The sequence below is a fragment of the Chinchilla lanigera genome, unplaced genomic scaffold, assembly GCF_000276665.1.
Source record: "Chinchilla lanigera isolate Chin_1 unplaced genomic scaffold, ChiLan1.0 scaffold00022, whole genome shotgun sequence".
NCBI lineage: Eukaryota > Metazoa > Chordata > Mammalia > Rodentia > Chinchillidae > Chinchilla > Chinchilla lanigera.
The window spans coordinates 7597547-7624925 of record NW_004955423.1 but is presented as its reverse complement, the minus strand read 5'-3'; the positions used below and the strand labels follow the sequence as shown (position 1 = coordinate 7624925).

Genomic DNA, 27379 nt, shown 5'->3' with positions numbered 1-27379 from the left:
AGAACCAAACAACATATATAAAGGATATTTCTGAATTTTTAAAATTCATCCAGTGAGTTCCTGAATTACAAAAATAATAGTAAGAGGTCTAAAAAAGTTATTTTGGTAAAAATAAGTACTCTGGATATGTGAAAGAAGCTATCAATACTCAACTTTAATAATTTTATTTATTCATTTATCATAAGTAGTGATGAATAAAGATCCTTTTTCATATTGCTCTTTCATTGTATATTATTTTTGTAATGAAATGTTTTGGAAATTTTGCTCAAATGTTATAAAGAAGTTAAAAATGTCATTTAATTACTCAAAATACACGTGTAAAAAAGAAAGTAACTAATATTTGGGAAGAATGAATTGGATACTGGTGCTATCAGTATTAATTGCTGGCATTATGTTCACTGCAAATCTCCAAATGTACATTATAATTGCTGAATTCATGTTCACTGACATTTGTGATTATGAAGATACTAGTAAAATAAAATCAGATATTGCCTGTGAGATCATAGTTTTTCCTGATTTTACTTCCATATAAATATTAATCTTTTTTTAAAAGGCCACACCTGCCTATATACTTGTTTTTATTCGTAAGAATTATTGAAGCTACTATTAATTTGATTTTCCAAAAAAGAAAATAAAATATACTTAAAACATATTGTAATTCATCATTCAGGGTCACAGTCCCAGAGTTACAACCATACTGATGAATGAGATCAATTAAAGAAGAGCAGGTTCACATAATGGGCCATATTTATGTCTGTCATCAAGCTGGGCATGGTGGAACATGCCTGTAGTCCCAGCACTTGGGCAGCTGAGGCAGGAGGACGACTTTAAGTTCTATGCTAGCATGGGCTACATAGTGAGACATTGTCCAAAAAAAAAAAAAGTCCATCATGGTTCAAGTTTACAACAATGTGGGTATTTCTTCCAACTGCGGATTTTCATATATTGCTCAAGGAGTTTTAGCTCCCTAATCCAACAAGGTACTGGACAGGAACTAAACAAAAGTATCCACTTATTTACTTCCTTAGCTCCGTAATTTTTCCAGGAATCATTTGCTGGTTTGGAAGTAAACTAAAATAAAAGTCATATAATCTGAGCACAGGGGCCACTTTTTACAATTTTCCAGCATAGACTAGACTTTGTCCACCAGAAGTAATTTTGTTTGACTAGCAGGGTTAAAAGGAACGGTTTATCATTTAAATTGGATGTGATAAAAGATCAAAGGAGGAAGAAATATTTGAGAGACTCCTGATTACCTGGAAGACTTCACTTGTTCCCACAGCATTCACAGGAGGAGAATCTGCATACTGGTGCATTTGGGGACTGTGATTTTGATATAGAAGTTCTATGAGCAGTGTTGGTTCTGCTAGCAAGTAATACTTGTTCAGCCAGGGCAAAAATGTAGAACAGGATTAAATATTAGACACCTAGCCTTTTACCAGAGGAAAATGATGGTCTGAAATTTGTACTGGCAACAGAGATATTTAAAATAACCAGAATTTCCATGTGTCCTTTCCATCCACCCACCCCATAGCTCCTAAAGCAAGTTTATTGGGCCAGGTATTTCTCTCTCTGAAGCTCTGGTGCAATAGCTATGTTCAGGTGGATCCAAATAGTGGATTATTCTCCTCCCTAGGTCAGAGCCTGATGTTCTATTTCTAGGTCTGCATCACATAAGCAGTTATAAGTAAGTAAAGATAAGAAAAATAAATGTTTATTATGGTTGTAGTCAGGATAGGCTGTATACTTTTTTGGTACATGTTTGCAGTACATAATGATTACAGTGACTGGGGTCAGTGAGTACATGCACATAACACATCTGGTTTCTTTTTTTAACACCTTCTGCTCCTCTTCCTTCCTCTTCCCTCTATCTCTTAATCCCGTTCACTTTTGCAAAAGACCTGTGTCTGTATTCCCTATTATCTTTTCTTTTGCTCTTTGTTTGGATTTTTGCATATAACTGCCATATTTTCCTTATTCATTCATCTGTTTGTGGACATATAGGCTGCTTTCAAAATTTAGCTGTGATGAATTATACTAGTATAAATATGAGTATGCATGTATTGCTATAATATGACATATTTTACCCTTTGGAATATATCTAGAAGGGTCAAATGGAATTTCAGTTTTTACTTTTCATGGAATCTCCATACAGATTGCCCTAATGGTTGCACTAGTTTACATTTCCACCAACAATGTAGAAAGGTTCTTTTTTCCCTGCAGCTTCTCCAACATTTGTGATTATTTGATTTTATTATTAGAGCCATTCTTTCTGAAGTAAGGTAGAATCTACTATGTTCTTTTAATTTACATTTCTCTAATGACCAGAGATGTTGAATACTTTTTCATGTGTTTATGGGCCACTTGTAATTCTTCTGAGAGATGTCCATCCATTTCAGTTACCCATTTTTGATTGGATCTTTTATTGTGGAAGTCTGTTTTTTAATCCTTATATATTATAGATATTAGTCCTCTGTCTAGGAGCAGTTGGCAAAAAGAATCCCATTCTGTAGGTTCCCTCAATCATGGCTGAGCAACTGAAGCTGTGATTGTATATCACTTCTCAGTACTACAACGTGGGCAGACCTATGGGGCAGGCATTTAGCTGGGGACACTATAGACTGAGGGAAATGCCATCCTACACTTCTATTCATGTAACGATGACGTGTTATAGGACAGCGTGCCCAAGAGTGCTTTCATAAATAATGAGACTGAAAACATGGTGCCTGAAGAATAAGCAGACCAGCATAAAATAGATCTCAGAAGAGCACAGTTCAAAGTAACACAGAATTGACAGTGGCCAACTGCATCACCCCCAAAAAAACTCTGCTGTCTGGTACCCAAAATGGATTCCAGAGATGCGCAAATCCTGTTATCCATGGCCTTGTGTAGTCCTTTCCCTTACTGTGTTTGAGCTGGCTGCATGATTCACTTTACTTAATAAAATATAGCAGATAGGACCAAGAAATCATGAACTGAAATATCTAAAACCATGAGCCAAAATACAGCTTTCCTCCTCAAATGCTATTTTTTCTTGGGTATTTTGTCCCAATGACAGGAAGACAAGTAACACATGTCACCCAGTAATTGTACTGTAAGGTACATATTAGGGGAAAAGAAATCATATGTTGAGGAGGTATCTGTACTCCTATGTTCATGGCAGCATTATTTAGAGCAGCCAAAAGGTAGAACCAACCTAAGTGTCCATCAACAGATGAATGAATAAGGAAAATGCAGTGCATCTACATGTTGGACTACTAGTCAGCTTTTAGAAAGAAAGAAATTCTATCGTTGCAACAACATGGATGAACGTGGAGGACACTATGGTAAGTGAAATAACTCAGGAACAGAAAAGCAAATTCCAAGTGATTTCATTTATAGATGGAATCTAAAAAGTTGAATTCAAAATGAAAGAGTAAAATGGTGATTACCAGTGGCTGGGGATTCGGGGAATTGGAGAGATGTTAGCCAACGAATACAAAATTGGAGCTTGACAGAGGACTGTGTTCAAGAGCTATATACTGTACATTATGTTAACAACAATAATAACAATATATTGTATAATTGAAAATTGCTGTGAAAATAAAATTTAAATGCTCTAGCCATGAAAAGACAAGTATATAAAGTAATGCCTATGTTAATTACCATCACTGAGCCATTCTTTAGCTTATATACACTAAACATTATGGTTGTACACCATAAATATATGAACTTTTAAATATGACTGAAAAAGAAAATGTTTTTTAAAGAAAAATTTAGTCTAGTCCCTGATGGTACAGCCTAGCCAAAAGACACATAGTAAACAAATCCCAATACATGAATAACTAGAAGTTTCAAAGTGCTTTTAACCTCATTTAATGATGTATTTTCCATAAGACTCATCAATTTTCGAGGCAGGTAAAATCCCAATTTATTGCACAATGCCTTTCTATTCGGTTTCAGATTTCCTAGAGGATCACAGTTTTTGCCCTCAAAAAGGGCCCCTTGTTATTATATTGTCAAAATGAACATACTTCCAAAGAGATACACAGACTAACACAATTCCAATCAAAATATCAATGGTATTTCTTACAGAACTAGAGAAAACAATTTTAAAGTTCATATGGGCCAGAAGAGACCAGGAGTAACAAAAGCAATCCTCTACAACCAGAGCAAACCAAGAGGCATCACACACCTGACTTCAAGTTACAATGCAAAGCCACAGTGATAAAAATAGCATGGTATTGACATTTAAAAAGACATGTAGATCAATAGAGTAGTAGAGGTAATGCAAAATGTTTTTGAGACAGGGTCTTGCTGTGAAGTCTAGGCTGGCCTTGAACTCATTATATAGTCCAGTCTGGCCTCAAACTTGCAGCTGTCCTCCTGCCTCGGCCTCCCAAGTGCTGGGATTACAGGCATGTGCCACCATGCCTGGCCCGAGATAATAGAACTATATCTCCACATATATCTAGCTATTTGATCTTTGACAAAAGAACCAAAACATACATTGAAGGAAAGAGCCTATTCAACAAATAATCCTGGGAAGACTGGGTATCTGTTTGCAGGCATTTCAAGCTGGACCCGTATCTCTCACACATACTAAACTAAGATTAAAAATGGATCAAGGATATAAATATTAAAAGAGAAATAAAGAACCTACTGGAGGATAAAATATGTAAAACACTTGAGTTGGAGGTGTAGGCAAGGATTTTCTAAGCAGAACTCTAAATGCACAAGAAGTAAGAGCAAGAATAAACAAATGGGATTATATCAAGGTAAAAAGTATCTGCACAGTAAAAGAAACAATCAGGAGAGTGAAGAGAATCTACAGAATGGGAGAAACTTTTGCCAGCTATTCCTCAGAGTGCTAAGATTTAGAATATATAAAAATCTCAAAAAAAGGTAGACCAACCAAAACAAAAGATGCTATTAAAAAATGGGCAATGAAATTTATAGACACATTTTAAAAGAACAAATGGTTAATAAACATATGATAAATGTTTAACATCTCCAGCCATTAGAGAAATGCAAATTTAAATAGCACTGTGACTTCATCTGACACTAAAAAGAATGACAGTAATCAAGAATTCAAATAAGGGTTGGCCTGGCTGCAGTGAAAAAGGAACAATTCTACATTGTTGGTAGGAATGTAAACTAGCTAGTACATCCGTTATGGAAATCAGAATGAAGGTTTCTCCAAGAACTGAAATCTGACACAGTTATGCCCCTTCTAGGTATCTTCCAAAAAGAATTAAAGACATCATATTATAGTGATATATGCATACCAATGTTTAATTCAAATCATTTACTGGAAAACGGATACACCTAGAAACTATGTTATATTATACACCTGGATAGTATAATATATACACCTTGAAAGTACAATTTAAGTGAAAAAATCAGACACACAAGCTTAAATACCATGTGGTATTTCTCATTTGAGTAAGTCAAAGTATAACTAAAGAGAAAAATAAAGGATTGATGGAAGAAAGCAGAGAGGTAGGTCTCTTGCAAAAGGAAGTAGTCCAAGAGAAAGAGAGTAAGGGGAAGGGTGAGACGAAAAGTAAAAAGATTTAAGATGTGTCAGGTACACGGACCAAATATGTGGTAAACATGAACTAAAATAATAACAATGATAATGAAAACAGGAGAAGGTTGTCTAGAATGAAGGGAGGGAGTGAGGAGGGGAAGGAGAATAAAAAAGAATCAAGATGTGTTATATACACGTGCCTACTCCCTAGAATGAATATAAACTTCATGTATTGCAAACATGTACTAATAAATTAAAATTTAAAAAATAGAAAAGATAACTTAATTTTTATAAAAAAATAAAACAACACGAATAAGACTTCTCTATTGGAAAAGATTTTTGACAACTTTATGTATAAACTTTTATCCCATTTAGTCACTTAATCTCATTTAGTCACTTAATCTCATTTTTAATATGGTTGAATTGCTCCTTTAACAAAACTAGCCATTGAAGCCACTGAAGGAGGTGAGGAAATGCCTCTCCAAAATCAGTTGCTTTTGGAATGTTCATTACTTATAACTACAGGACCTGGAAAATTTCCAAAATTCAGAGTGAGGTTTCTGAATTACCATCAGCTGCTAAAGACAGATCGTTGGAAAGGAATGCTATTGTTATCAATCCTTTCCCTGGGGAGCTTCATCAACCTAAGAAGATTGACCTTCATCACGGGAGAAACTCAAGACAGATCTTGTCACAATCATTTGTTCCCCCTTAGGTCCCGTTCACCCTTCCCCCAAGTTGTTTATTTTAAGGATGAGTCCCTTCTTCACTATCTGACCATTACACTTATCCTAGGAGAGGGACTGCGTCATACGCCATTACCCAGTTTATAAATGACCTGCCTCAGCATCATAATTGCTGCCTTTTACCATTTCAAATATCTCCAAAAAGAGGTACAGTGCATGATTTGGGGCCCCGTAACGCTGGGAACCCATAAGGAGTCTCTCAGATCAATCCAGGGTACTGAAGACCAGAAAAAGGAAATCACAGGCTGGATTGCTCCAGGAGACTTCAACAGGAAGTAGGATTTAAACCAGATATTGACAAGCAAGCAACAGTAGGAAAAAAAGTGTGTTCAAGTGATAACAGTGGAAAGTAAAACGAATTTTTCACAATGCATAAATTCCAGATTTCCACAGCAGGGTAAGATTTATTATAGGTAGTGTCAGGAGATAAAACTGGAAGTTGTAAATTGGAACCAGACTGCGATGAGTTCCGTCTGAATAGCAAGTAAAGGATTTTCATACCAAAGATAATGACCTGCACTTGAAGATTTACAAAGGAAATGTGTACTAAAGGTAAGACAATTCGGCAGTATGGAAGGTAAAGCAGAGCCAGAACATTCTGCTAGCTACAAAATCTTTTAAAAAGCTGCCAAATTGCCCATTTGTGGAAAATTTTTGAAAATTGAATTTTTTGTACTATTTACTTAATCCTGTAAAGAGATTGGTGGAGCACAGCACAGTCTCCTACCAGGAATAACCTTCCTACCTTCCTCAGCCCAAGCCCAGGGAGAAAGCCTGCGGGGATGCAGGCCTGCTCTTTAAAGACCTAATAACATAAACTCTGCCGGGTTTGAGTGTGCAAGTTTTGGGGGAGGAGCAGGAAAGAGCTGAAGAACTGCTTTGCACAATAGAGAAAAAGCACTTGGAATTCCAGGAATTTAAGGAGGGAAGAAGTAAAAGGAAGAAGAAAAGAAGGGAAGGTAGGAAGAAACTAGACACTAAGTAAGAAGGCCCAATGAGAAATGCTTAATGATAGAGTGTCCCAAGAATGTACAACACCATCTGATTTCACATTGTTCTTTGTTTAGTGTACTGGGACTTTGAATTGGTGAAAACAGAAACACAGCCATTCCCCTTCCAGAGTTTGGAACTGATTTGCAAAGTGACACGGGGTCTAGCAGACGATCAAAATATTAGCTTTATATGTGGTGAAGTGCAACTAACAGGAATGGTCTGACCTAAAGCCAGAATGGATTTCTGATGCTTTTCCTCACATACAGAACTCAGAAAGACATCCCCTCTGCACCCTAGAAACACTGCCTGAAAAGCAGATGCTTATCTACTAGGTCAAAGGAATACCCACACACACACACAATTAATTACATGCCGTTGTCAGGGAAAGAGCCTGGTTTCCATATACTGCCCTAGAAGTTAGGAAAGGGCCTGACCTTTGTGTGCTTAGCCCAGGAGTCCAGAGAAGAACACGCAAGTTCCCAATTGAAAGATTCAAATAGGTACAGGAAGAAGCCAAACATCATAATAAATTCTAAGCTATGACATCCCAAATTGTGTTAAGGTGAATAACTTCTAATAACTGAAATACACAGTGTCTTCAGAAATACATAAAAGGGTAAGAAACTCAGCTTTATGTTCAGAAAGAAACACCAGTTTTGTAATTAAAAATCTGACAAACACAATTTGTTCCAGAAAATGAGAAATGAAATGTAGACCACAAGACTACTCAATTGTAACCCAAGTCTTCCCCTCATAAAGAATGTGGCTATTACTCCTCTTGCCGGCAGCTGACTCATGACTTAAAGTCCTATGACAGGAGACAGCTCTGTCATTCCGGTAATCAGAAGCTTTTATTTTCCCTGGGGGATGAACTGTTGTTTATCAGAAGTCCCAGTGAAGAACCTGCGATAGCATGTTAAAAAGAAAAAACAAAACAAAACCAAAAATGAACACTTTTTGGGGCACATGATATACTATTTTTTCTCAGAGGAATATATGAGGAACTTCTCTTATAATAAATTTCATGGGGCAAAGTCCAACTCCATTTATTTTATAGCTCTTGAGAAACAATGATATGGAGCCAATAAAAGTTCTGTTTGAAATACAAAGAAAGTTCAGGAGAGAATTATTAACAAATCAGAGGTAAGTCTTCATAAGATTTCAATATTTACTCAACCTTTCAATGCTGTTAGTTTCGTATTCATGAAATCAGTTATGCTATCTAAGGCCGTACCATCCTGAATGCCCCTGTTCACATCTGAAATCAGTTATATATTTCTATTAACACATATTAATTGTACATATTTATGGGAGTCACTATTATATTTATTTACATGCATACAGTTGTATTGGTCATATTTAAATAAATTATAAATTTACCTTTATAAAATTCGTTTTATGACTTATCATAAGTAAGCTTTTTTGAGTTATGATAACTAAAACCTGAATTTGAAGTTGGGTAAATCTTTTTTTGCATAATGAAGGTTGCATAGAGAGAATACACAGTAATTAAAATGTAAAATATCTGCCAATGTTTCAGTATCATACATATCACCTAAAGATTTTATTCAAAGTAAAAATAACTATAACACTATAAGAAAGTAGTATATGATATTTGAGATCAGTGGGAGAATTTCAGCAAAATAGCACTAAATATACCAAATGTCTCTAATCTGCTGTAGAATTAGAAAAATCAAAATTGAAATTAAACTGATAGACTATGAAGAAATGAATTTCAAATATGTCAGTAAAATCAAAGAAAATAGGTAGACTAGAGCACAATATTTTAAAATTCATGGAATATGGCCAAAATAGTACTCAGTATACTTGTGTCAACATATGTTCCTAGGCAAAAATAAAAGGAACAAAAATAAATTAGCTAAACAGTCAACTTGAGAAGCTAGAAAGAATTACATATATGCTTAAAAGTATAGAAAGCAATGAGTAGTAGTAAAAGGTAAAAGTAATGAAATATAAGCATCACCAATACTATCAAGGAAATACAACAAAATTACTTTGGGTTGTATAATTTCTGAGACTAGTAAAGGCATGGTGTAAAGTTTCCCCTTACATTTTCTAATCCCCCAAACTGGAAATTTAAAAACATATAAAGGTTCACTGATGGAATTCTTCAATGATAGCTAATTTACATTGCAAAATGGCATCAATAGTTTAAAAGTAGATTCTAGATGTACTAACACAGAGTGGGTTTGATAACCTCATGCGTACATATGCCAGCCTTGAGCTGTGCCATGTTCCTATACTCTTGCTTTTATTTCCCTGGTATTTTTTATTTAAATTGACTCTCTTTAAAGAGAAAAAATAAACTCCTTGTCATTTACAGTAGTATCTATGAAAATGCAAGTTTGATACGTTGGATGTGTTTTTCTATCACACATTAAAATGGATGCATAACAAATTATTTTATTCAAAGCTCTTCCTTGATTCAGTCATGGGCAAGGAATCCCAGCTCTCTTGATTGCAAGTCTGATTTGATACAAGTCAGACTGATTGCTCATACTGGCTTAGACCCACTTATTCGTCTTTTCTGACTTGTGACAAGCCAGCCTGTGCCAGAATGTCTTTCTGAAGTTGCTTAATGGAAAACATGAACTAGTGACTGGACCAGCCAACTGGAGTCCATAAGAAGTTATGGACAGGGACGGCTCTGGGTCACAAGACTTCCCCACATCCCTCTCTACAAAAGTAATTGATAGTATCAGCCACAGAGATCAATGGAAAAAAACCAGAGATGTATATTTGCCTCACATTCCAAGGTTTCTCTGATTCCAGGAACAAGCAGAGGAGGATTATTATACATATTTACCTACATATTTTCCCCAGACTCACAGGATGCAGCCTGAGAAATCAAAATCTGAACAACTGTGATAAAGACACTGTCTTGAGCATGTGACCAAGACTTCAACAAGTTGTCCCCTTATCACAACTCTTAAAAGTGGCTTCTGCTATCCTGTCCTATTTGATTGATTGATTTTTTGACAGGGGGATCCTCTTTTGACTTCTTATGGGTCATGGTTCCTTTTAACTTAAACTAATCCATTTTTTAAATGTTCATATCCTTTAAAAAGCTATAAATATGGGTGCACATTTATAAAAGTATAATCTGTTAGATTCTTGAGAGTTGCATACAGCTTGAGAAAAAGAAAATTGGATTGTTCATCTCCAGAAAATACAACATTTGAAATATCTGAACTATTTCAAAGAAAAGCTATAGTCAAGCTTCCTTAGTTTATTCAGTCCCATTAGAATAATACATCCTTGATTTATCATCATAACTCCTAAACTAATTTCTTTTCTCCTTTTTCTTTATTTTTTTAAAACTGTTTACCCTATTTGCCTCATACCACAGTATTGGTTTCTATGAGATGGTTAGGTCCTTGAGCTCTGGGTAAGAAAGCCATGTTTAGAGTCTAATTCTGACTTTCAAAATCTGTGTGATCTTGACAAGACTTAAACTCTGCATGCTTCAGATTGCTTACACATAAAATAAAGATAATATATGTAATTACCTGTGAGGATTAAGTGAGATAAACTGTGCCCTGATAAGCATTGATTAAACGTTAACTATTAATGTTATTCATGCTCCTTACCAGAAATGAGCAAAGTACCAAGTGTTTTTATTTGCATAGATATAAAACAAGTTGTATTCATTCTATACTTGACAGGATTTCTTTTTAGTTGCTTAACTTGACTTTTTATCAAATCTTCTTAAATTTATCAAAGCCATTAAAATCTTAACTTTAGAATTCAAATACATCTACCTTATTTGGTGTTTTGTTTGTTTGTTTGTTTGTTTGTTTTGGTTTTTCTCCGGTACCGGGAACCGAACTCATGACCTTGCGCTTGCCAGGCAGGCGCTTTGCTGCTGAGCTAAATCCCCAGCCCCAGCTAAATCCGCAGCCCCTGGTGTTATTTATAATGATCTTACACTCGCATTATTTTTGTCACAAATAATGCTTAGTAGTTTAAAAATCTACATAATAATTATACTGTTTTGTAAGCTGAGACACTTTATTAGTATGATAAATGCATAATTTATTATGCATTTTTATTAGTTCTCCCATTACACTCTGCATAAAATGTAAACCATTCAAATTTAGGAAATTAATCAAAATTAGGAAGTATAAAAAATGTCTTAATAGGTAAATATGCAGTACATTTTATAAAGTTTTGATTTCTGCTATGCTTCTTGACCACTTGATTTACAGTAACAACAATAAAATATGCAAATTGAAGTAAAATATTTTCTCCTATGTGTACCATTGACCTTTATGCAATCAATATCTCATAATCAGCAGCAGAGATAATCATTAGGAGTATATGTGCACGGAGAAAAGCAAGGTACAAGAAAGCCTTCTGAACATTTTGAGAGGAACAATGGAGTCATTCAGAGCCCTTGCTTCCCTCTTAGTCCTACACCTGCTGCAGGGCTCGGACTCTTCCTTAGTGCAGCTGAATGAGAATGGTTATGAAGACGTCATCATTGCTATAGACCCTGCTGTGCCGGAAGATGGAGAAATAATCGAACGAATAAAGGTAAGGAGAAAGGATGTTTCTTCTGCATGAATTTTGAAGAAAAAAGTTCATAATGACTGATTATATTGGAACTCTGAATGCTGCAGGAACTTTAGAAGCAGCTCAGTGTAGTAAGGGTAATGCTGGACGGGCAGAGGGAGACAGAGCCCTGGATAGGGCTCTACTCTGTCTCACTAAAGGATCAAAGACAGGCTCAGGTCCTCCCTGGGCCTCAGTTTCCTCATCTGTAAATTAGCTGTGGGACTCCTATGTTGTATAAATAATTATTTATTGAACTTATGGCATGCTTGAGGAGAGAGCAGTAAACTAAAGAAAAAAGGCACCTAGCATCATAGAGGATATATACTTTATGAAAAATGAATAAAATGGAGGAAAAGAAAAATGGATAACATAGCAGGTCAGATGATAGTAGGTTTCTTTGGAATACAATAAATAAAGAAGGAGCATGTAAAATGTGGGGTGCAACTTGCATAGGGAGAGACCCTTTCACACGGAGGATAGTAAGGGAAGACCTCATTGATGATATAACATCTGGGCAGAGACTGAGATGAGTGAGGGAAGGCCTCCTTGGACAGCTGCAGGCTAGGATTAGAATGATGGGAGGACTAAAGAAATGGCAGTGAATGAACAGGAAGAAGGTTTGGGGGAGGTGAAGCTGGAGAGAGCGTGCCCAGACCACTGGAAAAATCTGGGCTTTTACTCTGAGATGATAATCCATGAAAGGCTTTTAAGCAGGAGGTATGCTCAGGGACCACTCTGACTGTGATGTAGAGAAAACAGGGGAGTGGCTGGACTGTCACTCATACTGTATGAACTCTGCTACAGCATAGAAGCATAGAAGGACCAGGTAGGGAGCTGGGGCAGGTGAGCAGTTATGGTGGCCAGGACAGGGAGATTGTTGTGCAGACCCTTAAAGTATGTGATTCTGAACATATTTGGAGAGCATCTGAGGCAACATTTCTTGGTGACTGTAGGATACTGGTAGGGAGGAAGGAAACGTAAGAGTCAAGGAGGCTTCAGAAGTTTTCACAAACATTTGGAAGAATAGAACAACCACCAACTAGGAAAAAAAAGACTTAAAAGTGGAGACAACTTGACAATTTGGAAATTAAATTTGGTTTCGCATATTTTGAAGTTGAGATACTTTTCAAACATCCAAGGAGATGGAAGTAGGAATGTGAATTTATGATGACAACTCACATGTAGATAAAAATTTGAGAGTCATCATCAGTAGATAACGAGTCCATAGATGATAGGAAGTAGTACAATGGAAAAGAAAGGCTACCAGACCAAACCATTGGCACTGATATTCTAGTTACTTCCAACTGTGATATCCTATGCCGTATATAGATTGATGCTTCAGCTACATGCCCATTTATTCTGCCCCGACACCATCTAACACTTCCTTGTGTTCAAGTCCTGCAGAGCTCACTATTCAGCCGTCTACTGTGCATGCTCCGAGTTGTGACTGCACATTGCCACGGCTGCCATTCCTTATAAACGCTGTTGTAGCAGGGAGCTGCTTACTTATTGGAGCCTTCTGAATTACAGGAGAAAATAAAGATTGCTTTTTCTAAAGAATGTGGGTTTGAAAAGGAAGTAGCACAGCTGATTCCGGATGATAGATTTTTAGTGTTCAGAGACAATCAGTTTCAAACTTTTTACTAACTCAAATATCAGCATCTGACATGGTCCTTTATTGAACACTACAAGAAAAATTAAACTTTTTGCAAACCTACTCAGATTTCACAAAGTTTCTCTTGGGTTTCTTTGTTTTCAATTTTTTTAGTGTGGTAAATTACATATAGCATAAAATTCATCAGTATGACTTTTTAAAGATACAATTCAGGAATATTTATTATATTCATAATGCTATGCAATTATCACCACTATCTACTTGTAAAGTGTTTTATCACCCCAAACAAATTCCATATCCACTAAAAGAACTTGTTTAATGGTGCCGAGAATTGAGTTACAGCCTTAGGTCTCTTGATTTTCACATTTTTTTATTGGTACACGTTTGTGGTACATAACGATTCATTGTAATATGATGTCTTTAACCCATTCAGGAAGAGCCTAGAAGTGGAGTAGCTGGGTCAAACGGACTTTTATTTTTACTTTTTGGGAAATCTGTATACTTATTCTCTGATTATACTTATTTACATTTCCATCAAAAATATAGAAAGGTTCTTTTATCCTCACAGCCTCACCAGCACTTTTTTTTATTTGATTTCATCATGATAGCCACTGTTTCTGAAGTAAGATGAAATTTTCATATAGTTTTAATTTGCATTTCTCTAATAGTTAAAGATATTGAACATTTTTTCATGTATTTATTGGCCAGTTGTACTTTTAAGAAGTGTCTACTCATTTCACTTGCTCCTGTTTTAACTGAGTCTTAATTTATCAGGAGTCTAATTTTTTAAATTCTTTATTTATTCTAGATATTCATTCTCTGTCTGAGGAATAACTGGCAAAATTTTTCCTATTCTATCGGTTTTCTCTTCACTTTATTGGTTGCTCCCTTTCCTTTGCCGAAGATTTTTAATTTGGTATGATCCCATTAGCTTATGCTTGGTACTATTTCAAGTGCAGTTGGGAATCTGTTATAAACTCCATGCCTCCACTTATGCCTTCCAGAGTTTTATGTATTTTATCTTCCAATCAGTTAAGTGTTTGTGTTTTCACATTTAGATCTTTGATCCATTTTGTTTTTAGTTTACTGCATAGTGAAAGATCTGGATAGCCAGTTTTCCCAACACCATTTGTTAAAGAAGCTACCTTCCACACGTTTTTGGCCCCTTTGTCAAAAATTAGATGGGTTAGTGTACCTGGAGTTGTTTCCGCACCCTCTATTCTGTTTCATTGATATACATGTCTTTCTTGATGAGCATGCTGTTTTTATCACTGTAGGTTTGTAATATAACTTGAAGTCAGGTATTGTGATGCCTCCTGCTTTGCTCTTGTTCCTCAGGATTGTTTCTGCTATTCTGGGTTGCTTCTGGCTCCATATAAATATTAAGATTATTTTCTCTGGTTGTGTGAGGAATGCTACTGATATCATGATTAGGACTGCATTAAATCTATACGTTAGTTTGAGAAATATTGCCATTTTAACAATACTGGTTCTGTCTACCTAGGAACAAGGACATCTTTCCATTTTCTGATGTTCTCTTCAATCTTTTTTTTTGGATAATTTTCTATGTAGAGGTCCTATAATTTTCAATGTAGAGGTCCTTTACTTTCTTGATTAGACTAATTCCTAAGTATTAGTTTTCTATGAGGCTATTGTGAAGGTAATGTTTTTCTAATTTCTTTCCTAGTGAGTTTATTATTGCTGTACATGAACATTATTGATTTTTCCATCTTAATTTTGTATCTTGCTATGCTACTGAATTTGTTTATTGATTCTAGGAGTCTTTTAATGGAATTTTTTGGGTCTTCTATATAGAGTATCATGTCATCTGCAAGAAAGAAAGAGTCTTTCTTTCCTGTGCATACTCCTTTTATTTGTTTCTATTGTCTCATTCTTCTGGCTAACATCTTGAGAACTACATTGAAAAGAAGTAATGATAATAGACATCCTTTGTCTTGTTGCTAATTTTGGAGAGAAAGTTTTCAGTTTTTCCCTATTTAATAAGATATTGGCAGTAGGCTTGTTATTAATCCCTTTTATCAGATTGAGATGAGGTCCCTCTCTATATATTTTTTCCAGTACCTTTATCATGAATGTATGTTTGATTTTGTCAAAGGTTTTTTTCTACATTTATTGAGGTGATAATGTGATTCTTGTCGTATTTATGTGATGTATTACATTAACTGATTTATGTAAGTTGAATTATCCCTGCATCCCGGGGATGAAGCCTACTTGGTCATGATGTATGATATTTCTGATGATTTTTTGTATTCTGTCTGACAGTACCTTGTTGAGGACTATTGCATCTATCATTAAAGAGACTGACCTATAATTTTCTTTTTTGCTTGGATCTTTGCCTGGTTTTGGAATCAGGGTAATGCTAGGTTCTAGAAATGACTTTGGAAATACTCTCCCTTTTTTTCAATTTCATTAAAAGCTTGAGGTTTATTTTTGTTTGATTTTCCCTGAAGTTTCTGTAGAATTAAAAAGTGAATCCAGGGGCTGGGGATTTAGCGGCAAAGCGCCTGCGGCAAAAGCGCCTGCCTGGCAAGTGCAAGGTCGTGAGTTCGGTTCCTGGTACCGGAGAAAAACAAAAAAAAATAAAAATAAAAATAAAAAAATAAAAAGTGAATCCATTCAGAGAAGGACTTTTCTTTGTTGGTAGGTTTTTTATAAATGCTTCAATTTCCTTGTTATTGCATAATTCAATTTTTGTATCTTCTTTTTTCAGTTTTAGTAGTTCAAGTGAGTCTGAGAATCTATCCATTTCTTCTGGATTCTCCAGCTTATTGGCATACCAGTTTGTAATGCAGTTATTAATAATCTGAATTTCTGTGATGTCTATTGTGATTTCACCTTTTTCACTTCTAATGGCATGATTTGAGTTTTTCCTTTCATTTTTTTGATAAGGTTGATTAAGAATTTGTCTAATTTGTTTATTCTTTCAAAGAACCAGCTCTTCGGTTGATGGATTCTTTGTATTTTTTAAGTCTCAATTTCATTGATTTCTACTCTGGTCTTTATGATTACCTTCCTTGTACTAATTTAGGGTTTGGATTTGTTCTTGCTTTTCTACCAGCTTAAGGTGAATCATTAGCTTATCTTTGGGCTCATTCTGTTTCTTTGACATTGGCATTCACAGCTATGAATTTTATCTTAGAATTTATTTCATTATGTATAAGTTCTGACACATTGTACTGGCATTACCATTTAATTTTAGGAACATTTTTTGTTGCTATTTTCTGTAACCCATTGATTGTTCAGGCAAGTATTGTTTAATTTCTATGCATCTGCATGCTTTCTGTGGTTTCTTCTGCCATTGATTTCGTTTTATTTGCTATGATATGAAAATGTGCATGGTATAGTTTTTATTTTTTTGCATTTAAGCATATTTTATGAGTTAGTGTGTTATCTGTTCTGAAGAAAGTTCCAGTGCCACTGAAAAGAATGTATATTCTATTATTGGATAGAACATGTTGTAGATATCTATGAAGTCCATTTATTTGAATGCTTCATTCAAGTCTTACTTCTTTGTTATTTTGTCTAATTAATCTGTCAGTTAGTGAAAATGGGGCACTGAGTTCCCCCATTACAAGTGTATTGATGTTTACCTGATCTTCTATTTTCAGTAGTACTTGTTTTGTGAGTTTGTGTGTGTCATGGTTCAGTGAGTTTGTATAGATAATTGTTATCTCTTCCTGTTGTGTTATTCCCTTAACCAATACATAACGGCCTCGTCTGATTCTTCTAATCAGTTTTGGCTTGAAGTCCACTTTCACAGGGTAGCAATACCTGTTTGATTTTGAGTTCCTGTTGCATAGAACATTGCTCTCTAGCTTTTAATATTTTAGTATATGAACTTCTTTGGGGGTTTAATGTGGTTTTTGTATAAAACACACCATTAGTTTTGTTTTTTCATCTATTCTGCCAATCTGTGTCTTTTGATTGGGTAATTGAGCCCATTCTGTTGCCAACTCTCTTCCTTTCCCTTTAACTGTTCACCCTACCTGGTATATTCATTTTATTAACCCTTTTGTCAGTGTCAGCTTCACTGTCTCTTTCTAGGACAGAAATAATTTTTTGGAGTGCTGGTTTGAATTTTTAGGTGATTTTTATCATGGAAGTATCTTATTTCTGTATCAATTTTTTAAGGTAATTTTTCAGGATATATCAATCTGAGTTGGAAATTGTTTCCTTTCAGAGCCTGAAACACTTTATTCATGCTCTCTTGACCTTGGTTTGTGTAGAAAAGTCTGCTATAATTTTAATGGATTTAATTTTATGTGTGATTTCTTGTTTTTCTCTAACACCCTTAGATTTTATTCTTGTGTTGGGTTTCTGACATTTTGACCATGATGTGTTGTGGAGAGATTCTTTTCTGATCATAGCTACGTAGGTTTTAAATGCCTCAATTATCTATGTGTTGAATTCTTTAACAAACTTTGGAAAGTTTTCTGTTTTATTTCAATAAATAAGTTTTCCTCCAATTTTTATTGTATTCTGATTTTTTAGTAATTCTAACTAAAATTAGATTAGCTTTTTTGTGTCATCTAGCAGCTGTTGGATCTATTTTTCATTTTCTGTTGTTGTTTTTAAGGTATCTCATTAACTGATCACTAACAACAGCTCTGTCTTCTAACTCTGTCCTCACACTGTTCACTTCCTTTGCCCATACTTTCAGCACAATTTTTAATTTCTTGAATTTCTATTTAGTGTCTTTCTATGGACTCTTACTGCCTTTCTATGTTGGTCACTCATGTTTTCTATTGTTTTGTTTAACTCAACTAGCTTTTCATTAGTGTCTTCTATAGACTGATTGTTTTGTCACATCTTCTTTGAGCTCACCAAGTGCCTTATTGATCTGGTTATCATCTCTGTTTCTTTTGTGTAATTCGGCTGTGTTGCTTTTGATTTCCTTCCCTTAGATGCCACAAGATCAATTCTGGAGGAGTCAGGAGTTCAGGGAGGCATTTTTTTGCCTTGTCTTCTCCAGTTTCTGTCTTTTTGTTTATTTATTCGTTTCAGTTTTGAGCTAGGCTTTCAGATGGATTATAGGGGAAAGATTTGTAGCTGGTATGGAGACCACTTTGGTTAATATCTGCTTTTTTTCTTTCTTTCTTTCTTTCTTTCTTTGGCTATTTGAAACAGGGTCTCGCTATGCAGTTCAGGCTGACCTTGAGCTCACTTTGTAGCCCACTCTGGTGTCAAACTTACACAATCCTCCTGCCTCAGCCTCCTGAGCGCTGGGATTACAGGCATGCACCACCACTCCCTGCTCTCATATCTGCTTTTTAGCAAGGCTTTCTGAGCATGGCTAACTATTTGAGCTTTACCTCTGTCCCAGGATCCAACCACCTGTATTTGTTTAGGAAGAGAGAGTGCAGCATATCTGACATACTACCCAGTTCCCTGGGAACAAACTTCAATATTGTTAATGACACAAAGGTAATCCAGATATTGGCATCCAGAGAAGACGAATTATTAGCAACAACTATTATATGTCACTATAGTAATAAAATCATCAATAATAATTTCATAAAAGGGGCTGGGAATTTAGCTCAGAGGGACAGCACCTGCCTGTCAAGCACAAGGTCATGAGTTTGATTCCCGGTACCAGAAAAAACCAACCACCAAAAAATAATTTCATAAAAGACAAACTAGATATTGACATACCCTAATTATCAAAAATGTACCACACTTAACCATAGAAAAAAGATAAATAATCATAATATGAACATTATGACAAATCAGATATTGGCCTATAGTAAATGTCTACTAAATGGAGCTCTTTTACTTCCACTAACAATAGAATAGTATTCAACAATAATAGCATAGCGTTAACTAGCTACCTAATGATTCATAAAGCTTTATACTTATATTAGCAAAGGTAGATGAGAGTGCAAAACTGGAGAATTAAAAAAGTAAAATTTGAAAGATTCATCAATGGAAGGGCTTCACTGGGATTTTACCCTGAAAGTGACTCCTTGCACATAGCAGGCAACAGTTAGAGAAGGAACCCAGTGCCTGATTAAACACCTTCGGGTAATATGGCAGGCACTGTACTGGACTCCTTCTCCAACTGTTGCCTTCCATGTGACAGACATCACTTTCAGGGTAAAACCTCAGGAAGCCCTTGCAGTTTACAATAGTCATGGGTTTTTTTCTTGGGGTTGGTATTGCTGGTTCAGTCCATTGTTTCTCTCTGGAGCTATTGAACCTGGGGGTTCACTTTATGTCTGTGGAGACAAGATCTACATGAGCTGGGGTAAGCTTCTATATTGTTTCATTCATTTCTCTGCACTGTGGTCCATTTCTCCAGCTTCTTTACAGCTTCTAATTTTCCTTTCAGTTTCCTCCCAAATCCCAGAGATCTACCTCTTTATTTCTTTTTGCCAAGTTGTTATTTTCCAGGTGTTTGGATTCCAGGTCCTTAGGAGGTTGCATTTTGTTTCTGATTGCTACTCCACCATTTAGGCTTTCCCCTCACACTGTTTCTTGATGTTCAGCTTTCTATAAAGTGCTTGCATTTATATCATCAAGTCACCTCATGAAATACTATCATCTACATTATACCAAAAAAGAAACATAAGAACTAAAAAAACAAATGATTTTTCCAGGGTCACATTAAGTAGCACATTCAGATGGAAGGAAGGAAGGAAGGAAGGAAGGAAGGAAGGAAGGAAGGAAGAAAAGAAGATGCATTGGTGAACCAATTTGTAGTTTTAATCCTATTCCTAGGTGTACTATCTAACTGTAGTAAGATTTATGCTCAACTGGTATAGAATTCATTACCTGAGATCTCCAATTTTCAATTTTCCTTTTTTTTGTGCTTATGTTTCTTCTTGATTGAAAGTAACTACTTTTGCAACACTGATATCTTCACTTTCTTTAATGTAGCTAGAATATTTTTGAAATTTTGAGAAGGAATTTAGAAGGAATATTATAGGAATTCTGCTTTAAAAATCTTTGAGAAACGTTACTGCCAGGGGTTGACAATAGACAAATAAAGTCTCTGAAATCAACCCATGGCCTATGAATATTTCTCTATTCAACAGAGTAACTTTGATCATGGAAACTCCAAAGTAAATGTAGTCCTTTGGAGTTGTATAACACAATCCATACAATCATATACTGCAACCTAATCTATTTAATCAAAACTCAATTTGAACCACAAAATGCACTTTAATCTCATATGCACAGACAACTATGACTTCAAACAGAAAGAAATGACATGTAGATAGACATCAAACAGAAAGAAAGAAAGAAGAAAGAAAGAAAGTTTGCAGGCAGTAAGTCTGCAGACAAGGTGTCTAGCAATTTAAGAATGAAAAGAACAGAAACTTGATAGAGGAGTATCAAAATTAAGAACAGAAATCTGAGAAATGTACAGGACTTTAACAATGACATGTGAACCAGGCAGAAACTTATCTACAAATTCTGATAAATAATTGTTGCATATACATCTCATCAACACAGGAAAATATATATTATAATGTATATTAAAAGCATATTATAAGAAGGAATGAAAGAAAGAAAGAAAGAAAGAAAGAAAGAAAGAAAGAAAGAAGAAAGAAAGAAAGCAAGAAAAAAGATGGATGAGAATGAGAGACACATATCTTTAGGAAAGAAAAGGACTTCTTTTTATCTATCTTAGGTCATTATGTCCTATTTTGGGTCTCCCCAAATATTTCCTAACTCTAAGCTAATCTGGTCAGTTTTCAGTTCTCTGAACTCTGGCTTTTACGTTTGCTGACTTTGTACTGTAAAGGTGAATTAATACTTTGGACTTTCCTAAGGAGAACCAGGAAGGCAGCACAGAATTCATGTGGAAGAGTTCTATTGTGGGCTTGTGTTAGAGTATTAATCATTGTGGAGGAGCCCATCCTGAAGAAACAGCACTGTAGACTGGGATACTCCAGCAAGATGAAGAAGATGACATAATCTTCTGTCTCCTCAATTAGTGGGTTTTATCCACAGAGCCAGTTATCCTAAGTGCCTTTCACCCATCTATTTCTTCCACTAGATAGTAGGCTTTAAGGAGGGAGGGGCAATTTCTCCTATTAATCATGCTAATTTTAGGTTCACAATTTCTCTCAGCTTGGTAGCATTGTAACAGTTCTATGACCAAAATTTTACCTCCTCTATGGACTTTTCCACAACTCCACCCACCAGGTACCCAAACTAGTTGCTTCTCCTAAGAGTAAGTCAGTCAAGAAGAAGAAAACCCCTTCTAACACCTATTCAAACAGAAGATCTTTCTCAGCTTGTATCAGCTAAAGCAGCTCTTTACTTGGGTTTTTTAAATCAGAAATTTTATCAATTTTACACTGCTTATTGGTAGAATATTTTCTAAGTCATTCCTCCAAATGCTAAGAAAGATAAGTAGTGTAGCAGTGCTCCATTAAGAGGTTAGGAAGCTGAATTTCAGAGTACTACAAAAAGCAAGCAATATCTGCTATGTAGAAAGTGCTAACGCTACTACTGGAACCAAGTAGATGACTGCAAAGTCCATATTCATATTCACATTAACCGATTCTTGTAAACACCATCCGGAAGCAGTTGCCCTTTGATATAAGAGGACTGAAGACTAAAGAGCAGTTCACTGGGCAGGATGAGCTGATAGTTCAGGCCTGACAGGTGGGAGAGCCCCTGTTGTGGGCAGAGAGGCTGTTCATAAGTCAGTTGTTCTTGAATGAACAATTCAAGGTGGGAAATGCCTGAGATGAGCCATTCCTCCCTTAGTCCACTCTCACTCAGCTGTCCTCACGTACTTTTTCCCTTTGATAACAGGACATGGTGACCACAGCATCTACTTACCTCTTTGAAGCCACAGAAAAAAGATTTTTTTTCAAAAATGTGTCTATATTGATTCCTGAGACTTGGGAGGGAAATCCTCAATACAGGAGGCCAAAACATGAGAGCTACAAACACGTAAGTGCCACAATAGTCCCTAATAGAAAGGAAAATTTTCTGATGCTCCCTGATTTTGCCACAGATTTATTGTTTCTGATTCATTCTAACTAAATACTTTCATTGCTGTTCTTAATGTTTAACAATCTTTTTCAACATTCTCAGGCTGATGTTATAGTTGCACCACCGACCCTCACAAACAGAGATGGACCTTACACCAGGCAGTTCACAGAATGTGGAGAAAAAGCAGAATACATTCATTTCACCCCTAACTTTGTTCTGGGCAAAAACCAAAGTGAATATGGACCATCAGGTAGGATATTTGGTCAAATATCTAACGTTTAACAAGCAGGTCTGTCCTTAGGTTAAATGAAAAGACTTTAGATCCAAAGGCCCTTGTTTATAATCCTGGCTCTCCAGTGTATGAGTTTTATGTGAACTAAACAAACGATTTTCTTTATCAAAGCTAATGCCCATTGAGATGTGAAGAGAGTTCCTAAGTTTTGCAATTTTTTGAACTAGATAATCTATGTAAATATACTTAATGCAGTGGGTAACGGGGTCTTTACAAATTTTCACAGAGAGTGGGAATAAAAAATATTTTGTCACAGCATACTTTTTAGATATAATTTTCCACATCACCACAGCTGCATATTAATTACTCAGATGCCAGCTCCATAGATTTCAGGTATTTAGTAAACTGGAAACAGCCATGATACCACTTACTGGTCAAGAGAAAACATTCATAGGCTGTTAGTTGCTGATAGAGTTGTGTGAATTTTTGTTTGTGGTAAAAGAAATTATCTCTAACTTATTATCTGAACCTAGTGAAACCATAATTTCAACTACTTCAATCTAAAAGTTATGGCCCTTTTTAAAAAGTTAAAGCACATTATTTTAAAAAGGCAAATCATTGGTAAGGATAGCCAATTCATATGTCATTTTCAATAAAAATTTTTATGAATTCTCATACTTCAGAATCATCTCTCCCCTTCTAATGCCTGTTAGGTGGGCATTCATTCATTCTATTGTCTCTGCCAAAGCTCACCCATCCCTGTCACCATTATGCAGACTGGTTCCTCATGCCAAGCTTAGAAGTACCATATCCCTTCCTATTCTAATCTTAGCTATCCATTAAGTCTTTTGTTCTCTGCATCCCTTTAATCCTCCCAGAGGTTCCTTCTTTCTCCCTAGCATGTCCAGCAAACAGAAAATAGGTCTGTTCCTCTACCCCTTCATGCTTGGCAATTATTTGACTTGCTAAATCTCCAGTACTCAATGACTCAGCCAGTCTCTATCTACTACCTCCAGCTGGGATAGAAGAGGAAGATTCTCCCAATTTTTAAATCCAAATCTCCATCTGAGCTCTTGATCTTTCCTCCTACTTCAGCCCTCATCCATTGATGCCAGGTCCCGCCCTTCCTCTTAGACAGGTCTTTATTCTGTCAGGTAATATACGTGTTTCTAAAACTCGCACTTTGCAAACCATGACCTAAAAAGCACAAGTCTTTGGGAAAATAAGATAAGGAAGAAACCCCTCAAAATGTACGCAGTTTTGTAACAATTATAACAACAATAAGAATAGGTCCCTAGAAGGATCATTTGGAAGCAGCAACTCTGTGTGGCTGGAGGCTGCAAAACCTGATATTAAGAGTGTGGGTATACACACACACACACACACACACACACACACACACATAAACAGACATACAAATGCTACTAGACTAAGAACCAGGTAGCCAGAAATGAGACATCCATGTAGATGGGAACAGAATTCTAAGACAGAGGTCTGATTTCCAGGTGAGCATGGGAGGCGAGGCGGGCCAAGGGGGAGCATGTCCAGGAGCGGACCTGTCTAAGAAAGGAGCAGCAGGGGAAGGTGACTTTACATAGTCTTCAAATCTACTGAGTTCATGTTGCAGTAGCTGACATGACTTTACCTTCTACTACAAAGGTTATTGTCCCACTGTCATTAACCTGGCTTTGTTTACAAAGAAATTAAACCATGAATTTTGAAGTGCAGTGTGTAAAGGAATAACAGGGAACTTGTTCCAATGCAGACTCTCAATCAGTAGCTTTCAGTGGGATTGGGACTGTATTTCCAATGAGCTTCCCGGGATGCTGATGCCCCTGCATTGGGTCACATTATGAGTGGGAAGTGCTTAGAGGTGAGCCTTGAGTTTCTCCCCTTTTACTGATACTTCTCTTCTACTTTCAGATCTCATATGAGGTTATTTGAGGTAGGGAAGCACACATTGTGGCAGAACCGACTTCATTTTCAGTCTCTCTCCATTTCCATTTCCTCTGAAGTTCTCCCCAACATCGCTAAAATAAAAGTTCTATTTTTTTTTTTCTGTATCTCAAATGGTGGATTCACTTTTGTTCTTCCATTCCCTGGAAATTCTTGTGAAAAATATTTTATCCTAACTCCTTCTGCAAAAATATCTCCAAGTTAAATACTGCTCTGTGTCTTCATATTTCTTGATACCTTATATAGCACTAAATATTGAAAACATGGTTTTACATAAATAATGTTATATAGACCATAATTAATCACTTCATTTTTAAATTCCTGAAAGGCTATTTGGTCTACAATAGTGTTTCTTACTCTTTTCTTCCTTCTCAAATTTATCAATACCATTTTGAAAAATTTTTTTCATATAGCAATCCACAAGGTATCTTAAAATAATAGAATTACTGTGTATCTGAATATGTTGCTGGTAGGGTCCCAGTTTGGAGATCCACAAATCATTGTAATATATAAGACCTTTTGATCTTCAAGAACAGAAACCCAAATACTAGTCCACTCTGAACATAAAATGTATTCCACACATGTTTTCATTCAATATGTTGCGGAATAAAAATATAATGTATGAAGTAACAAAATAATGTTATTTAATCCATAGGCTCCTTTTTTAAACAAAAATACAAACATCAGGGTTCATGGAAACTCTAAATGTAAATATTGCTGTAAATGAAAGATTTTCTTAAAATTTTTGGGATATAGAGTTTGTCATTTGAATGTTTTTGAAATGTTTTCCCACAGGGAGACTACTTGTCCACGAGTGGGCCCATCTCCGCTGGGGGGTGTTTGATGAATACAATGAAGATCAGCCTTTCTACCTGAGCAAGTCAAAGAAGATTGAAGCCACAAGGCATAGTTCCTTGAATTTTCTTAATTTTTAATTGATTTTATTCTCTTTACTCTGACTTACTATAAATGACAATAATTTTCATTTGCCCCAATGCAAATGATAGATACAAAATCACAAAATTGCTTTTACCTTTTTAGAAAATTTATCTTAATGCAGCTGATTGTCCATTCAAAATACACACAACCTCAATGGGAAGTGTCTGTTGACAATTTGACACATTTCTTACCTGCCTACTATAGCTGCCAGCACTCACTTTGACTGAACAGCGATACTACATAGATGGACTTGCTATCCACTGGGAGAAGATTAAAGTTGTTCTCATTGCACCAAGAATAAACAAAAAATGCTGAATGGTTCAGCAGCTTCAAGAAGCTAACTAGGAACTTCTTGGAGTTCTGTGAAAATATCAGTCTCAAATCACAGTTAATAATAAACTGTCCTTGTTGATTCTGAGGTGCAGAGAGAAAAACTGTGGGTGAATTCATTTAAAATCAGGTACCATCAACCTCATGTTGTTATGTCCTGCTGCAGTTAGGAACTGTCAAAAAGGTGCAAACTGAAAAGTACACAGTTTCACTGAAGACCCTTTGTCAACCTTATTGCAGCAGTTTTTAGGGATATAGTTTGAAAAGTATTTCATTTATTACATTTGTTTATGTCATATCCCTTGAAATAGCTTTTTCTAACCTACAGTATTCATTGAGTGTTCACATAGGTGGCACCATTATGTTAACAAGTTTGGGGAAATAGAAGCATAGACATGTTTAGAAGACTGTCTAAATGACTAAAGGAAATCTAGTCATCACTATATGACTTGCAGATGAAAATCTATGGGAAAGATGAGCCACAACCACATCCCTGTGTATCCGCTATAACCATTGCAATCTGTTGCCAGTTCCATGCAAGCACAAATTTGAAATGCCTCCATCATTCTTTATTCTACTGACCTTTTTGAGAGTACCTCACAATTTGCTTCTGGTCACACTTCCTTTTGGATAAGAATGCCCTTGAATAATCCAAACACTTGTAGCTCTGCCTTACCCCACTTATGGGGACTATCTTTTTGAGAAGTCTGTAGAGAACATCAAGCTAAGGTAGTATTCAGAGAAATGGTTTCACAACTTCCCTCATCCAGGTACCTGCAGTGCGTTCACCAACATAAGGCCAGCAGCAGAGATGCGTAAGCAACAGCCTGGCAGCTTTAATTACATGCGAGAACTCAGTCATGTATATCACTTAAATGTTCCAAATTATGCTCTTGAAAAATAAATAACTGGTTTGACTGGAACTCTTAAAATTTGTTATGTGCATAGGAAATAAATGGAACACACAAATGAGACACCTTGTTATAAACCTCATCATGAATTGAAACACTTAAGTTTTTTAAGCATTAATGACTAAGTTGTCTCAAAGAATAACTGTCACTTATTTTCAGATGTTCCTCTGGCATCTCTGGGACAAACAGTGTTCACAAGTGTCAAGCAGATAGCTGCATAACTAGAAGATGTAGGATAGATTCTACTACACAACTGTATGAAAAAGACTGCCAGTTCTTCCCTGATAAAGATCAAGCAGAAAAAGCTGCCATAATGTTTATGCAAAGTATTGATTCTGTAAGTGTGCCAGTCCTTGCTCCCAGGATTTATTATCAAAGGATACATCTGATTTTATGCAGTTGTTTATTTTCTTTTATTTTGTGGTGCTGGTGATTGAACCCAGCACCTTACACATGCTAGGCATGTATGGTACTCATAGTGTTACATCCTATACCCCAAAAATATCTGATTTGGAACTGTGTATTTGGATCACAGAAGGATTAAATCTGTTAATATAAAATTCTTTTTTTTTTTTTGGTTTTTCTCCGGTACCA

The 27379-nt window shown here is 35.9% G+C and overlaps 1 protein-coding gene across 1 annotated transcript in view; it reads left to right on the top strand.

Moving 5' to 3' along the window:
• The first annotated feature begins 11649 nt into the window (after positions 1–11649).
• LOC102025812 (calcium-activated chloride channel regulator 4-like) overlaps positions 11650–27379 on the top strand; it is a 32884-nt gene continuing 17154 nt past the window's right edge. Inside the window, exons 1-5 of the mRNA XM_005385358.2 lie at positions 11650–11808; positions 22235–22375; positions 22520–22667; positions 25401–25509; positions 26945–27122. Coding sequence (XP_005385415.1) covers positions 11650–11808; positions 22235–22375; positions 22520–22667; positions 25401–25509; positions 26945–27122 — 735 coding nt within the window. The remainder of the gene's footprint in view (positions 11809–22234; positions 22376–22519; positions 22668–25400; positions 25510–26944; positions 27123–27379) is intronic.